Genomic DNA, 16,025 nt, shown 5'->3' on the forward strand with positions numbered 1-16,025 from the left:
ACGGTACATTCCTTGCTCCGGCTATTTTCCTCCACAAGTTGAATTGTGTCTCTCTCTGTGCCTCAGGTGTGTTTGAGCTGACCGACCCCGCTGGACTCCCCGTCGGCCACGTCGACCTCACACTCAAATGGAGGTTCACGTACCTCCCTCCGCCAGGCTCCACCATGACGGTGGAGCAGGCCAAGTTCATCCCCAAAGAGAAGCCGGTCAAGTTGACACCTCACGACGAAAGGAAAGGAGACGTCGTGGAGGAAGGGAAGAAGGAGGAGGAAGGGAAGAAGAAGAAGAAGAAGGAGAAGGAGGAAGGGAAGAAGAAGAAGAAGGAGGAGGAAGAGAAAAAGGAAGAGGTTAATGATGTGTTGAAGGAGGAGGAGAAAGAGGAGGAACCTAAAGCATATCCTCGTCTCGCTTCTCTCCCTGCTGTGTCGAAGGTAAGGAGCTCAGATAACATCGTGCCGCTGTTAGTTCAGACCGTGCGTTTCTGTTGGGAAAGGGTACAACTCGGTAACAGCTGTGCATCAAACAGTGCTGAAACTTGGGTGCTGCAGTGTTGAGTGCATAGACATAAGACATATTAGTATAGTAGGAGGAGTGCATGGTAGTATAGGACAGTAAGAAGGTTAGTGTTGTTGTTTTTTTGGCTCCTGTACGGCTCCTCAACCGTAGTTTTGTAGACAACAATACACAACGATCTATACATTACAAGGTAAAAAAAAACAGCAGATAAAATATAAAAATTCATTATTATACATTGTAAGAAATTATTATACTGTGTGTCTGTTGATACATTGTTTGTTTGTTTGTTTTATTTAGATCCCCATTAGCTTTTGCATAGCAGCAGCTATTCTTCCTGGGGTCCAATAACTTACATGGTGACAACACAGAAATATACATTCATACTCATCACAATAAACAAAACACATAAAAAAAACAATAAATGTACCAATCACAGCGAAATAACTGACCTTGTATCTTAGCAACACCTTTTTCCACTCCCAACATTGTTCTGTCCCACATCTAAAATAAAACGGCATCAAATAAGAGTTTACTGTTAATTAAATTGGAGTAATATAGCATGTGGTCCTTATTGCTGCCTTACTCTTTATTAAAAATAGCAATAATACTTTGCGGTGCTGATCTACGACATGAGGCCTGCGACTACAGTATAGACCTGTTCGCCGACGACGTCATGACAAATATGCACACACAGACAGACCCAAAGCAGAACAATGGGGCAGACTACAATAAATTAGCATTTGTTAGCCATGCAGGCGATCTAAACAATCAATCCATGCCAAAGCTAGATATGTAAAAGGTGAAAGACTCACACTCACAGCCATGCTGATTTGGAAAAATGACATCCAGCCGTTTTCGTTTGAAACAAACTTTTAGTCATGGGAGTGTCATGGTTTCTCCATAGAGCCCCATTGTAATTATTTTAGAGCAGAAGCTTGCGCAGGTCCGAGGCAACTTAGTCACGTGACTCAGTCAGTTGGCATTGCTGATTGGCTCGAACACGGTATGTTTGTAAACAGCGAACCGGTCTATAGCAGTCCCAGTATCTTACAGTACAGCATTCCCAGTATCTTACAGTACAGCATTCCCAGTATCTTACAGTACAGCATTCCCGTGTGTATTAGGTAGCATCTGTAATGCCGTCAAACAGCGACGTCTGGGCTAAAGGTTGCTGTATACTATATCTATATCTGTACATATCCCTTACCTACTCTTACTAGTTACACTGCTGGCCAGTATGACTTACTACCATAGTGTCTTTATACCTGTATCACTGTACATATTAATACTACAACTCTGTACATACATCTGATTAGCACTGTTACTCAGTAGTACTAATTTATATGTTATACTCAGTTGAATCACCTGTACATTGTATATTACTATTGCACTTTACCGTTAGCCCCGCTTGATATTGCACTTTGTTTGCATTTTTTGCTTTGGTCTGATGTGAGTTTAGCAACTTATTATACTGTGCATTTCTCCAGACCTCTCTTGGCAGAGGTGGGGGCCAGCAATAGCAATCCTGTCCCATACATAATTACCCTCATCCGCACCTTGACCTATATAAGTATAAGTCTTTATTTGTCATCAGATTAACACACACACACACACATGCAATGGGCGACCCACAGGAACACACACATGCACTGAGTCGCTGACAAAATGTTCTCTGCACCTCCCATCCCGTCCCCTGGGTACCTGGCAACACGGCAACCTGGTCCCCAAGCGGGAAACGAACCCACGACCTTCTAGCTGTGAGGCGACAGTGTTAACCACTACGCCACCGTGCCATAACTACACTACGTTTACACTGCCTACTTGCCCATATGCGCATACTCCGAGTTAATTATATTGTTATATTGTTTACACTGCCTATTTTAATTCTATGTTCATTTGTACTTATCCACTGTACCTCCCCTCACCCCTCCCCCATGCTGCTATGATGCCTCAATTTCCCCAAGGGGATCAATAAAGGAATACCTTATCTTATCTTATCTTGTATCCCCACTCAACTCCAACCGACACAACAGACCATAAAACGAAATATAATTTCGGTGCAGTACCGAGAGGGGCCCCCTTTTGCCTAGAGGTCGCTGTTTTCTCACAGATATTCTCTCCGATATTCCTTCACTGACCGTCGTATTGTCTTGTTGCCACCAGGCTCCGTTAGCGAAGCCCAGACGGAAGGCCCAGCGAAAGTCGAAAGTCACGTTCCTAGACGAGGCAGCCGCAGAGGACCAGGTGAGATCTTTCAGCAACACATGCAGAAATAACGAGATAAATATTAATTAGGATGAAGTCACAGTGAATTTGCTAAAGGAAATATACTTAAAGGTGCTGTAAGTGGTATTTTGTTACAATAAGTGTTAAACAGCCATCACTGATATAGAGGGAGAACCCTAGATATGTTTTACTTATTTTTTCTAAGAAATCTAATTTGCTTACTGCACTGATATATTATTTTACTTGTTTCAAGGACACATTTGCTTAAAACTAGATTTTATTTATTATTTTTGTCAGATAATTTTTGCAGTGTGGAGCTCTCTCTCTCCTGATTGGATAAAGTGGGAACGAGATACCAAAAAAAATATTTTCTGTTTACTGCAGAGGGACTAGGAGACCCATGTTACTGACCAAACACTATACACTCATATGATGAGAAAAATGGCGCCGTTAACTGCGGTCAGATTTAGAAATTGTGGGCAGAGTAGGCGTGACCATGCTGCTCCAATAGAAATTGGGAGATTGGGGGCTGGTGGAAGCGGGCGGGGCACTTCGCAGATGTACAGCGTCAATAGAGGGACAATCTACTGCGTTTTACTCAAGAATTTAGCATCGACTCAACGTACAGCCATTGAGTAAAATTGCCAAGACCCATTGTTTCGTTAAAATAACACAACTAACTCAATTACACTTGGAAACTTGCATTTGTTGTGTAAATCCACTTAAAGAGGATTTAGTAAAACCAACAACAGTGGGGTTTAATTTTTTTGAGTGTAGGACTTCCCCCGGTGCCAGCAGCATGCCTGTCGAGAGAGCCGAGAGATCAAAGCTCCCGCCCCTAATAAAGGTTTGCCTGGGTTGATACCAGTGTTGTAGTCGAGTCACTAAATCTCAAGGTCGAGTCTCGAGTCCCCAGTGTTCAAGTCCGAGTCCAAGTCTGAGTCACCAAAGAAGAGCCCGAGTTGAGTCCGAGTCGAGTCCCCATTACCCTAGTCCGAGTCCAAGTCATCAAGGTTGAGTCCACTCCAATCTGGCAGTCACAGAGCTGACATACAAATAAAAAGTCAAGTCAAGTAAATCAAATCAAATCAAATTTATTTATTTATAAGGCCCGACAACACACGTCAATGTCCCCATGGGCCGTACACGTCCTCCCCAAACAAGTCAAGAAGAAACATCACATCAAATCAAGAACAAAACAAGAACACCACAAGGTGCAAACGACGAGAGGGCCTACCTGGAAGAGGTCAAGGTCCTAGCGGGATGGTGTCAAGAGAACAGCCTCTCCCTGAACGTCAGCAAAACAAAGGAGATGATTGTGGACTTTAGGAGGTCGGGGGTCAGGGACTACAGCTCCCTCAGCATCGACGGGGCACCGGTTGAGAGAGTGAACAGTTTTAAGTACCTCGGAGTCCACATATCCGAGGACTTGACATGGACCACACACATTGACAGTGTTGTGAGGAAGGCACGGCAACGCCTCTACTTCCTCAGGCGCCTAAGGAAGTTCCAAGTCAGTCAGAAGATCCTTAAGAACTTCTACTCATGCACAATAGAGAGCATCCTGACTGGCAATATCACCTCCTGGTTTGGGAATAGCACCGCACAAGACCGTAGCAGACTACAGAGAGTGGCCCGTTCAGCCGAACGCACAATTGGAGGGGGGCTTCCCACTCTCCAGAACATTTACAACAAGCGGTGCATGGGTAAGGCTAAGATAATTATCAAAGACTCCAGCCACCCAAACAACTGCCTCTTTGAACTGCTGCGGTCAGGCAAGCGATACAGGAGTCTCATGGCAAGCACAGAAAGACTCAGAAGAAGCTTCTATCCCCAGGCCATCAGGTTGCTCAACGAACAATAACACTATGTAACAACCATCAGATGCACTCACAGCACACACATCCACACGCACACACTCACTTTAACAAACAACTCAATGCAGCACCCACTTACACACTTTAGAACACCTAAACACACTTTATATTTTTTGGCAAAGAATTTGCACTACAACCCATACCTCAGTACACCTTACTGTAAATTGTACCTAAATTGTACCTCATCCCATTTCTGCTTTGCACTATATAGTATATTGTATATTAGTATATTGTATAGTATATTGTATGGTAACTCAGTTACTTCTACTTTGCATTGAACATTGTACATATGTACATATTGAACACTTGTGTCTACGTACGTGACCTCTATTTTATACTGCTATACTTATTTTATTTTATACTTATCTTTTTTGTCTAGCACAGTCTCTGGAGCGTAACAGAAAGAAGCATTTTGTATAAAAGTATTCTGTACTTCTGTATGACAACTAATAAAGAAACTTGAACTTGAGGTCCAAACAAATAAAACATTTAAATTTTAATTAAAAATTTTAATTTAAAATGAAATTAAAATAAATGCAAAATAAATAAAAGCAACACTCCCAGACTTACCCCACGCGAAGGTAAGGAAAAGGAAAAACTCACTAAAACCTAGCAATAGGAGGGGGTTACCAGACATGGGAGCAAATAGACATCCTAACTAAACTAGACAGATTAATCTAAGGGTCAGACCCCGATCAGGTGTGATCAGGGTAGGTTGAAGGAGAGAGAGAAAAGATGGGTCTTAAGCAGGGATTTAAAAGCTTCGACAGAGCAGGCGCCCCTGACGACGGCAGGTAATTTGTTCCACAGGTAGGGAGCGTGGTAGACAAAGGCTCTGTGGCCGGCGGATTTCTTTTTAACCCTAGGAATCGATGGAAGCCCCGCATTTTGTGAGCGCAGAGCAAGAGCGGGCGAGTATCGAGAGATGAGATCGGATAGATAGAGCGGTGCAAGCCCATTTAAAATTTTGTAGGTGAGGAGTAGCACTTTAAAGTCAGATCGGGCTTGAATAGGAAGCCAGTGTAGGGCGGACAAAACTGGTGTGATGTGATAAAATTTTCTAGTCTTAGTTAGTATCCGTGCAGCAGCATTTTGCACGAGTTGAAGATTTTTTATGCTTGAATTAGGTAGGCCTGAAAAAAGTGCATGACAGTAGTCTAGACGTGATGAGACAAAAGCATGAATTAGGGTTTCAGCATCAGCCAGAGTTAAAATGGGGCGAATTTTTGCGATATTACGAAGATGGAAGAAGGCAATTTTGGTGACATTTTTTATATGTGCATTAAATGAGAGGGAGGAATAAGAGTTTTATTTGTCACGGCATACAAGCATACAGTGAAATGCGGGTGGTCATGCCCGCAGTGATTGTGCAATAATACAAGTAATAAGAATAAGACATTTGTGCAATAATACAAGTAATAAGAATAAGACATAACAGGTATAATGTACATAAAGTTTACAAAAAGCATGGTAAAAGACATGCTAAGGTGTAGGGCTGCAACGATTAGTCGACATAATCGACGATGTCGATTATAAAAAATCGTCGACGAGAAATTGTTGCGTCGATTAGTCATTAAAAAAAAATTATTATCTTTTTTTTATTTTTTATTTTTTTGCACTACCTATCTTTGTGAAAGTGGCTTCTCAGCTCTGGTCCAGCCAGCTGAAGACTTCTTAGCTTAACATAACAGACCGACAGTAAGTTTGGGGGAACTAATGGGATAACTGGGGATGTTGTTTGGTCCTGACAAGAGTCTCAAAGCAACTCTGAGGTCATGCTCAATGTCCAATCTGTTCCTCTGCTCTGTCTTCAGCTGGACCAGAGCTGAGAAGCCACTTTCACAAAGATAGGTAGTGCAAAAAAAATTTAAATCGACTAATCGAAAAAATAATCGACAGATTAGTCGACTACCAAAATAGTCATTCGTTTTAGTTGCAGCCCTACTAAGGTGCAATACAATGTTATCTACGGATGAGGCACTGGGTCTTATGTACACTACCATACAATACTATACTATACAATCTACAGTTATGTAACTATATATCCTTATGCTATCTTGCTATATCCATCTATTTACTATACAAGAACCACTCCCGTTCTTTTTTTACCTTTACATGACCTTTTCATTGTGTAAAGTGACCGCTGAGTGCGAGCGTGTGCAGCATGTGTGTGTGTGTGTGTGTTCATGCTAAAGTGACTGTTAGTGTGTGAGCGTATACAGTATGTGTGTTGTGTGTGTGCTCGTGTGCTTGTGTGTGGAGAGTTCAGTGTTCAAGACTCTGATGGCCTGGGGGAAGAAGCTGAGCCGAAGTCTCTCTGTCCTAGTTGCTGGTGTGCGCAGGCGTTTGCCTGACCGCAGCAGCTTGAACGGGTCCTACTAATCACCCCAAAGTACCAGGAAATAGTTCAAGTTCAAGTTCAAGTTCTTTAATAGTTGTCATACAGAAGTACAGAATACTTTCATACAAAATGCTTCTTACTGTTACGCTCCAGAGACTGTGCTAGACAAGATAGTATCAAATAACATAATAACATAATATAGCATGAATTTAGAAGAAGAAAATGAGGTCACAGTGTTCGGTATAGACATATGTACAATGTTCTGAGTTACCATATAATATACAATACACAATACACAATACTATGCAGTGTACTAATGTACAGTACTATCTAGTGCAAAGCAGAAATGGGATGAGGTACAATTTTAGGTACAGTTTACAGTAAGGTGTACGAGTTGTAGTGCAGTCCTTCATCCATAAATATAAAGTGTGGGGAGTGGGTGCTACAGTGTGTTTGTTTAAAGTGGGTGTGTGCTATAAGTGTGTGGAGTGGGTGCTACAGTGTGTTTGTTTAAAGTGAGTGTGTGCGTGTGGATGTGTGTGCTATGTGCGTTTGGTGGTTGTTGTTGTGTAGTGTTCATTCATTGTTCGTTTAGCAGCCTGATGGCCTGGGGATAGAAGCTTCTTCTGAGTCTTTCTGTGCTCGCCTTGAGACTCCTGTATCGCTTGCCTGACCGCAGCAGTTCAAAGAGGCAGTTGTTCGGGTGACTGGAGTCTTTAATGATTCTCTTAGCCTTGCCCTTGCAACGCTTGTAGTAAATGTTCTGGAGGGTGGGGAGCCCCCCTCCAATTGTGCGTTCGGCTGAACGTGTCACTCTTTGTAGTCTGCTTTGGTCTTGTGCAGTGCTATTCCCAAACCAGGAGGTGATGTTGCCGGTCAAGATGCTCTCTATTGTACATGAGTAGAAGTTCTTAAGGATCTTCTGGCTGACTTGGAACTTCCTTAGGCGCCTGAGGAAGTAGAGGCGTTGTCGTGCCTTCTTCACAACACTGTTAATGTGTGTGGTCCATGTCAAGTCCTCGGATATGTAGGCTCCGAGGTACTTAAAGCTGTTGACTCTCTCAACCGGTGCCCCGTCGATGCTGAGGGGGCTGTAGTCCTTGACCCCCGACCTCCTGAAGTCCACAATCATCTCCTTTGTTTTGCTGACGTTCAGGGAGAGGCTGTTTTCCTGGCACCATCCCGCCAGGACCTTGACCTCTTCCAGGTAGGCCCTCTCGTCGTTGGCAGAGATCAGGCCCACCACCACTGTGTCGTCAGCAAATTTGACGATTGTATTGCTACTCCGCTGAGCCACACAGTCGTGTGTGTACAGGGAGTAGAGGAGGGGACTCAGAACACAGCCCTGGGGGGCCCCTATGTTGAGGGTGATGGATGAGGAGGTGCAGTTGCCTGCTCTCACCACCTGGGGTCTGCCAGTCAGGAAGTCCAAGACCCACTGGCAGAGGTCATAGCCCAAGCCCAGGTCCCTGAGCTTGGCTATGAGTATGGAGGGGACTATGGTATTGAATGCCGAGCTGTAGTCGATGAATAGCATTCTCACATAGTTCCCCTGCCTCTTGTCCAGGTGTGATGCTGCTGTGTGCAGCACATGGGATATGGCGTCCTCCGTGGACCTGTTGGGGCGGTATGCAAATTGCAGGGGGTCCATGTTGATGGGGAGGGAGGAGCAGATGTAGCCCTTTACTAGCTTCTCGAAGCACTTCATGGCTATGGAGGTGAGAGCTACAGGGCGGTAGTCGTTGAGGCAAGCAGGCTTGGATTTTTTGGGTACAGGGATAATAGTGGACTTCTTCAGGCAGGTGGGGATGACAGCCTGTTCTAAGGACAGGTTAAATATGTCAGTGAATACTGGGGCCAGTTGGTCGGCACAGACTTTTAGGACGCGGCCGGGGATGCCGTCTGGACCTGCTGCCTTCCTGATATTCACTTTTTTAAAGGTCCGCCTCACCTCATGCTCTGTTACCCTGAACACTGCGCCTCCATCAGCAGCCGACCCCCCCCCCCCCATTGCCGAGGCTTGTGAGCTGGTGTTGTTATTACCAGCATCAAACCTCGCATAGAAGGTATTGAGGTCATTTGCTAAGGAGATGTCACTGTTCAGTTTGAGGGAGGCGCCTTTGTAGTCTGTCATCGTTTTGAGCCCCTGCCACATAGCTCTAGAGTCAGCTTGTTCAAACTGGAGTTCAATTTTATCCCTGTAGCGTCGTTTGGCCTCTGACACAGTCCTCCTTACGTTGTATCGCGCCACCTTGTGGTCATTCATGTTGCCTGCCTCTAGGCCGTCGTTGTATGCTTTGGTGCGCTCTCTCAGAGCTTCACGGACGGATTTGTCTACCCAGGGTTTTTGATTTGGGTAAACTTTCATTTTGGTAGTGGGGATTGTTTCTTTCACCCTAGTACAAACATAGTCCAGCACTGTCTCCGTGTAGGCATTAATGTTATCTGTGTCGCGGAACACATTCCAGTCTGTGTTGTGAAACACTGACCGGATCGTATCCTCTGACGTCACATCCCATTTCTGCACCTCTCGCGAGACTACGGGAGTACTTTTAATTCTCTGTCTGTACCCAAAAATACCCCAAAGTATACCACAAAATACCCCAAAGTACCCCAAAATACCCCAAAGTATACCCCAAAGTACCCCAAAGTATACCCCAAAATAACCCAAAGTACCAGAAAATACCCCAAAATACCCAAAAGTACCCCAAAATACCCCAAAATACCCAAAAGTACCCCAAAATACCCCAAAGTATACCCCAAAGTACCAGAAAATACCCCAAAGTACCCCAAAATACCCAAAAGTACCCCAAAGTACCCTAAAATACCCCAAAGTATCCCAAAATACCCCATAGTACCAGAAAATACCCCAAAATACCCCAACATACCCCAGAATACCCCAAACACTCTCCACACACAAGCAGACATGAGCACACACACAACACACACACTGTACACGCTCACACACTAGCAGCCACTTTAACATGAGCACACACACACTCATGCTGCACAGCACACGCTCACACTTATGGTCACTTTACAAAAGGAAAGGTCACTTTAAGAATAGTATAGTATAACTTGAGATTGTATAATATAGCATTGTATAGCAGTGTACATAAAGACCCAGTGCCTCATCCGTAGCTAACAGTGTATTGCACTACCACAGGACCCAGACCCGGCGCCATGGGCGGGCATTAGGGGGCCGAGCCCGCCCACTGAGTCAGCTGTGCCCACCCTGGTAAGATTTTTTTTTTTTTTTTTTTTTTTTTGTCAAACCATTGTGCCCCCCCGAGAAAATGTTATGCCCCCCCACTAATTTGTTTCTGCAGCAGTGCAGCCTGGTCTGACAGGACCTAGCATGTCCTACCATGCTCTGTAAATAACTCATGTACCGATATGCCCTACTTTGTTTACTTGTTTTATTGCACAATGTTGTTCTATTGGATTCTATTATATATTACTATTGTATTATGCACAATCGTTGCGGGGAAGACCCCCCCGCATTTCATTGTATACTTGTATGCCGTGACAAATAAAACTCTTGACTTGACTTGAAAAGGAAGTGTGACCCTGACCTCCAAGACAACATGGTCAACATAAACGTATTCAGGCAAAATTATGGTTCAATTAAGTCTGAACTAGTTCATCAGTTTCAGTCTGCTGTTATGGTTGACACCATAAAAAGCTTTGATCCAACAGTCTGAATCAACTTGTCTTCAAGGCCGTTTTATGGAAATAAACAGAATGTTCGCCTTGATCTCAGGTGTACCAGAAGATAATGTGTTGAGGCATGTCCCTAAAGGAATGAAACAAAACGAATGTTTCTTTATAAGCAATTCCCTCAATAGAATGAGAAGAGAGAACAATCAACACAGTATTTTTGTTGATGACTGTGGAGTCTGGAAGAGCACCTCAGGTAACACCTCAAGAACACACTATGTGCTAAAACATGGTCAACTGACACATGTAGATTTTAGACAGGCAAGATAAGAAACAAGGTCTGGCAGAAATTAGACCCACGACCAGAGGCAACATATATTGTAATAATGGGCCGTTATTACACTAAACTTAAGAGGGATACTAATTTCATGAGGAGGATAACATGGATTGAGAGGCCTCCAGGATATTTTCCAGTGAACAGGGCCGACATTGCAGTGTGGGAATATCTAGGCACATTCCCCATAACATTCCCCTTTTCTTTACATTTACCAAGCAGCGATTTGCAATAGCTAAACACTACAAAATCCCCATTGACATTCTGTTTACATTGTAGTGGAGTGGTGAAATATGGCAATTCAACTAGAATTTCTATAATGTTGTTCATGAATTCCACAGGTTGTGTCAGTAGTAGCCCCAGTTCCTCCAGGCACCACAGAGGAATGAATGAATTCATTAATAGTTTATTTCGGTCTTTGTTTACAGATAAATCAAAAACACACGTGTGGACTTTCAAAAGGAAAAGAAAAAATCACAAATGTACATATTCAAAGTAAGCTCACACACAAAATCCAAACTCAATGACCGAAAAAAGGAATAGGCTGAAGCACATGCTTATTTTTGCCTATTTACAATTCTTAAAAACTAAATATACTTTAATATAAGAAAGAAAAACTTAAAATATGCCACAAGATATAATTTTATTTTTTTCATTCTTTTTTAAGAGAAAAAAAATAAAAAAAATGTTTGTTTTACTCAAAACTGTACTCTTTAAATAATTATTTTAGGAAGAGGAGGATGAGGAAGAATCTCACTTCTCTGAAGGCCAGGTTATCCCAGTCAGCTCCCAATCCTACTCTGACGACTCTGAAATCGAGGAGGAAATTATTGAAGAAGGTAAGAAAATACTATTTGATGAATTGGAACTTTTCAATTATGTTGATGTTGTTGTTGTTGTGGATTATGCGTTTGGTTGTGTGTCTGTCTGTGTCTGTCTGTCTGTCTATCTGTATCTGGAGCTAATCTATCCAACAACAATGATGTGGTGGATGAAACTTGACACACAGGCTGATTGCACACAGGCTGCTGGATGGCCAGGGATGTGAATCCTGGAATATTTTTTCAAATGGTCAATGCCAAGTATTTTATTTTAATTAATTTCCATCATTGTCCATTGAAATAAATATTCAGTATAAAGTTACAACTTTTGAACACAAACGGGTGATACTACGCAGGTTCGCTGCTCAGAGCCTCGTGGAATAGGCTCTCTGGCCCCTTTTTTACCAAATGGAAATGCTATAGTGAACCTTATTGTCATTGATATACCTCTGCATTCAAAACATTTATGCACAAATTCATTCCCATCATTGTCCATTGAAATAAGCCCCGCCCCCTTGTGATTGGAACCTGTTTCTAACATGCTTCCTAACATCCTCCCTATGCTTCCTATCACCCTTCCTATGCTTCCTAACATCCTCCCTATGCGTCCTATCACCCTTCCTAAGCTTCCTATCCCCCTTCCTATGCTTCCTATTACTGTCTAGCGTTAGCGTGCTAATACTAATAACTATAATTTGAGAGTGGTCAGTGTTTTTGTCTGTGTGTTTGTTAGTGTTAGCATCAGTGTCTTTGTGTGTTCGTCTGTCTGTGTGTCTGGCGTGCTGCCCGGTGGAGATGTGCTCCCTACTGAGCGCACCTTTCTAGTTGTTGTTGTTGTTGTTGGGAAAGCGACTTGACAAACTTTATATTTCTAGCCAGAATTTATTTACTTTAGCTGAAATTCTCTAGGAATGAACTTCTATCCTCTGTTCGTAAACCACTACTGAACCACTCGTATATATCTGCTACTCCACTGTAGCAAGTAAGCAAGCATAGAAACAATTCACTTTGGTGATTATAGGTCAACTTCCCCAGGCTGCATCCCAAATGGGTTAACTGGGAGACGAACGCTGGTTTTAGCTCGTCCGTTTCCTTGAAGTGCAAATGGACAGTGTTTTTTGTGTGTGTGTGTGTGTGTGTTTTCTTGCCACGCTTCCTCGCCAGCAAACAGCCATAAATATTGAATCTTTCGTCCAGAACGTCTTGACTTCATAAATGTTAATGATGACCTTGCGAGACGAGGTCTACCGGTGCATCTTAGAGACAATCGAGTCAAAGCAACGTAGCGTTCAGTCTGCTCTCCTTCACAAAGCATGCTTTCATGTCTTTTCCTTTACACTCACTCACTCAAAGCACAGCTCATCGCCAATTCCAATCCCTATCTCTCCGCTCTGACCACCTCTAGAAGGAGCTGTGATTCCTTCCTCCTCTTTGATACCTTTTAATGCCAGTGACCTCTTCTCCACCAGTGACTAACGTCTTCTCCATTTGTTTTGGCCTCCACCCCCCCCCACCCCCCCTCTCCCTCCCTCTCCCCTCCCCCAGACATCCTGGAGGCCCCGGAGGAGGATCAGAGCGCATCGATTCACTCTGACAGTGATGACTGCATTGTTCCTGGACAGTCGTCCACGGGGAGGAAGGTGGGGGTGAACCGAGAGTTTTCTATTTACCTCGTACGCCGTGATGGAACCTTGGAGAGGGAGAGAGCAACAGTTGTTGTACAAGGATGGATTGTATACGGAATGTGTATCAAGGTTATCGAGTCGGTCGGCTGGTTATCAAGGCCATGTACTGGTTGCCTGGGGGAGTACACTGCAGCATGGTGGGGGGGGGGGGGGGGGGGCGGGGGGGGGGGGGGGGGAGTTGATGTTAGGCCCCGGAAAACAAAGTTGAACACAAGTTTTGTTTGTGGTGTGTTTTGTGTGATTGTTATTGTTTTTGTCGGGTTCGAATCGATCCAAGGCTGAGTGCATGCCGGAGATGGTTTATTGATTATACCCTGCCTAATGTGGTGGTTTTGGAACATTATAGCCTCTAATTCAGCGTTGCCTGTTTCCTTGTGAATTTAGAAATTAAATGAGTCGTTCGTAATCGTGTAGTTTCTTGGCACAGATGAAGGCTTGAAGCCAATTAGAGCAAAGAAAGACCGGCACCTGGGACGCATCTTAGCCCGTTGACTCAGAAACTGTGAAACTCTGGGACCAGGCTAGTTAGCCAGGCAGGCAGACAAGGCACTGGGACTTGGCTTGAAGACCAGGAGGTGGTGCAACTCTACCTCAGATCAATGCAGATGATTAGAAAGCTATTGATTTAGATACAAAGGCCTGTTTTTAACTGAACTTGTTGAAGAGAAACTCACATTTTAGGAAGAATCGTGTAGCCTCGGTCTAACTTTGATAATTATTGACTTTTTATATACAACAGTGATAATAAGCGGTAGGGCTGCATAATGTGGGCGGGGGAGGGGGGGGGTCACCATATTCAGAGGGACATAAACGGTAGAGCTGGGTGATGTGGAAAAATATGACAATATGCTTTTTTTCATGTAGATCTTATCACAATATCTGCTCAATTCTGGACAATCATGTTAGATAATCCAGTCCATGTTCATCTATTGGACTCCACGGTAATGGGAAGTGTTATAGAGCATGAATCATTTTCAATTCAATTTCAGAATGTTTATAAATAAGATGAGCTATTCCTTTATTGATCCCCTTGGGGAAATTCAGGAGTTTCTTAGTTTAGACAAAAAAGAAATCTCACAATTAACACAATTTTATTTAGCCTTTATTTTACCAGGTAGTCACTTGAGATCGATGATGTATATAAATAAACAATAAGCCATAAATATCAACCGCAATGAACCTGGTTGAGTAGAAGCTTAAAAAACATTGCACCCCATTCTGCGTCCTCAGCCGCAGGACCGCATGCGCGTGGAGGTAGTGTCGCTGAGCCTGCGGCCCGAGTCGCGGGCGGCCCGGGACCACAGCGTGGTGCGTCTGTTCGTGGAGTATTCCCTCCTGGATCTGCCTTCAGAGGAGACCGTGTCGCTGCCCAAGCCCCTCCCAGGCAAGAGCAGCCACTACAACCACAGCAACGGTAAGGGACTTCTTCACGAGAGCTGCTTTATAATAACCGGGTGTGATGTTGTTTCATCCAAGTCTTGATTTTGGGATTCTATTTTTGCTAAAACGTTGTTTTGGGGATTTTTTTTTTGTCTTTTTCGAGAATTTCAGCTTTTCATTGTGATTGGACAGTGAGGTAGGAAATCAGAGGGAGAGAGAAGGGGGGTGACATGATGACAAAGGGATTCAAACCTAGACTGTTGTGACTATATGGTATTAGGGGTGGGACAATAAAATGGATACATTTACATTTTGTCATTTAGCTGACATTTTTTTGACTTACAAGTTCTGTACGACAAGTCAGCAGGAAGGGTGCAACTCTATCAGCTGAGTAACAATGTTCAATCAAACAGTGCTGAAACATGGGTGCTGCAGTATTGAGTGCTTAGACACGTAAGACATAATAGTATAGTAGGAGGAGTGCATGGTAGTATAGGACAGTAAGAAGGTTAGTGTTTTTTTTTCTAATCTTATAAAATTATATATTTTATATCGTCGTACTTTCTATTGCGACACATTATCGATACACTGGCACCAAGTATTGATTGAAGAAAAAAATATATATCATATATATATATATATATTGAAATATTTGCTTGACATATAATATATTATATAAAACAGATGATGTATATATTCTTTTATTGCAAATGGTCACAAAGTGTTCCTATTACAGTAACTTCCTTAATAGTTAATAATAATCAAGTTGTGGTCATCAAGTAAAAAAAAAAAAAATCAACAACTTTATTGTCAATTTTCTATTTTGCAAGACAAACAGAAAGTTGAAATTATGTTTCCCTCATTTTCACAGTGTATATAAAAAGATATAGACAATAGAAACGACAAAAGTACAAATGTAAGACACAATATACAAACACACAATATACAGGACTGCAAGATATGTGCAATATATACAATAAATTAGAATGAACTCAAATGAGCTTAGTGCAAATATTATATATATTTTTTTGCAGCAGTAGTACTGAGTAAAGTAAAGTGGCAGTGAGTAAAGTACCGGTACAGTGTGTGTTAAAGAGGCATACTTTGCAAAATTGTTGTACATTATTTAATGGTCAATTTTCCAGTTAAACTTTCATATATATAGATTATCACAAATATTGTGTA

At 42.8% G+C, this 16,025-nt stretch overlaps 1 protein-coding gene across 1 annotated transcript in view; it reads left to right on the plus strand.

The window, feature by feature from the left end:
* Positions 1-16,025, plus strand: part of rpgrip1l (RPGRIP1 like) — a gene marked incomplete at its 5' end in the record, with an annotated part of 56,331 nt that overhangs the window by 33,915 nt on the left and 6,391 nt on the right. The window contains 6 exons of the mRNA XM_084334539.1: positions 67-431; positions 2,680-2,760; positions 10,127-10,198; positions 11,685-11,793; positions 13,321-13,415; positions 14,691-14,874. Of these exons, the coding sequence (XP_084190665.1) occupies positions 67-431; positions 2,680-2,760; positions 10,127-10,198; positions 11,685-11,793; positions 13,321-13,415; positions 14,691-14,874 (906 nt within the window). The remainder of the gene's footprint in view (positions 1-66; positions 432-2,679; positions 2,761-10,126; positions 10,199-11,684; positions 11,794-13,320; positions 13,416-14,690; positions 14,875-16,025) is intronic.

Source organism: Notolepis coatsorum, assembly GCF_963971535.1.
Source record: "Notolepis coatsorum genome assembly, chromosome: 18".
Classification (NCBI taxonomy): Eukaryota; Metazoa; Chordata; class Actinopteri; order Aulopiformes; family Paralepididae; genus Notolepis; species Notolepis coatsorum.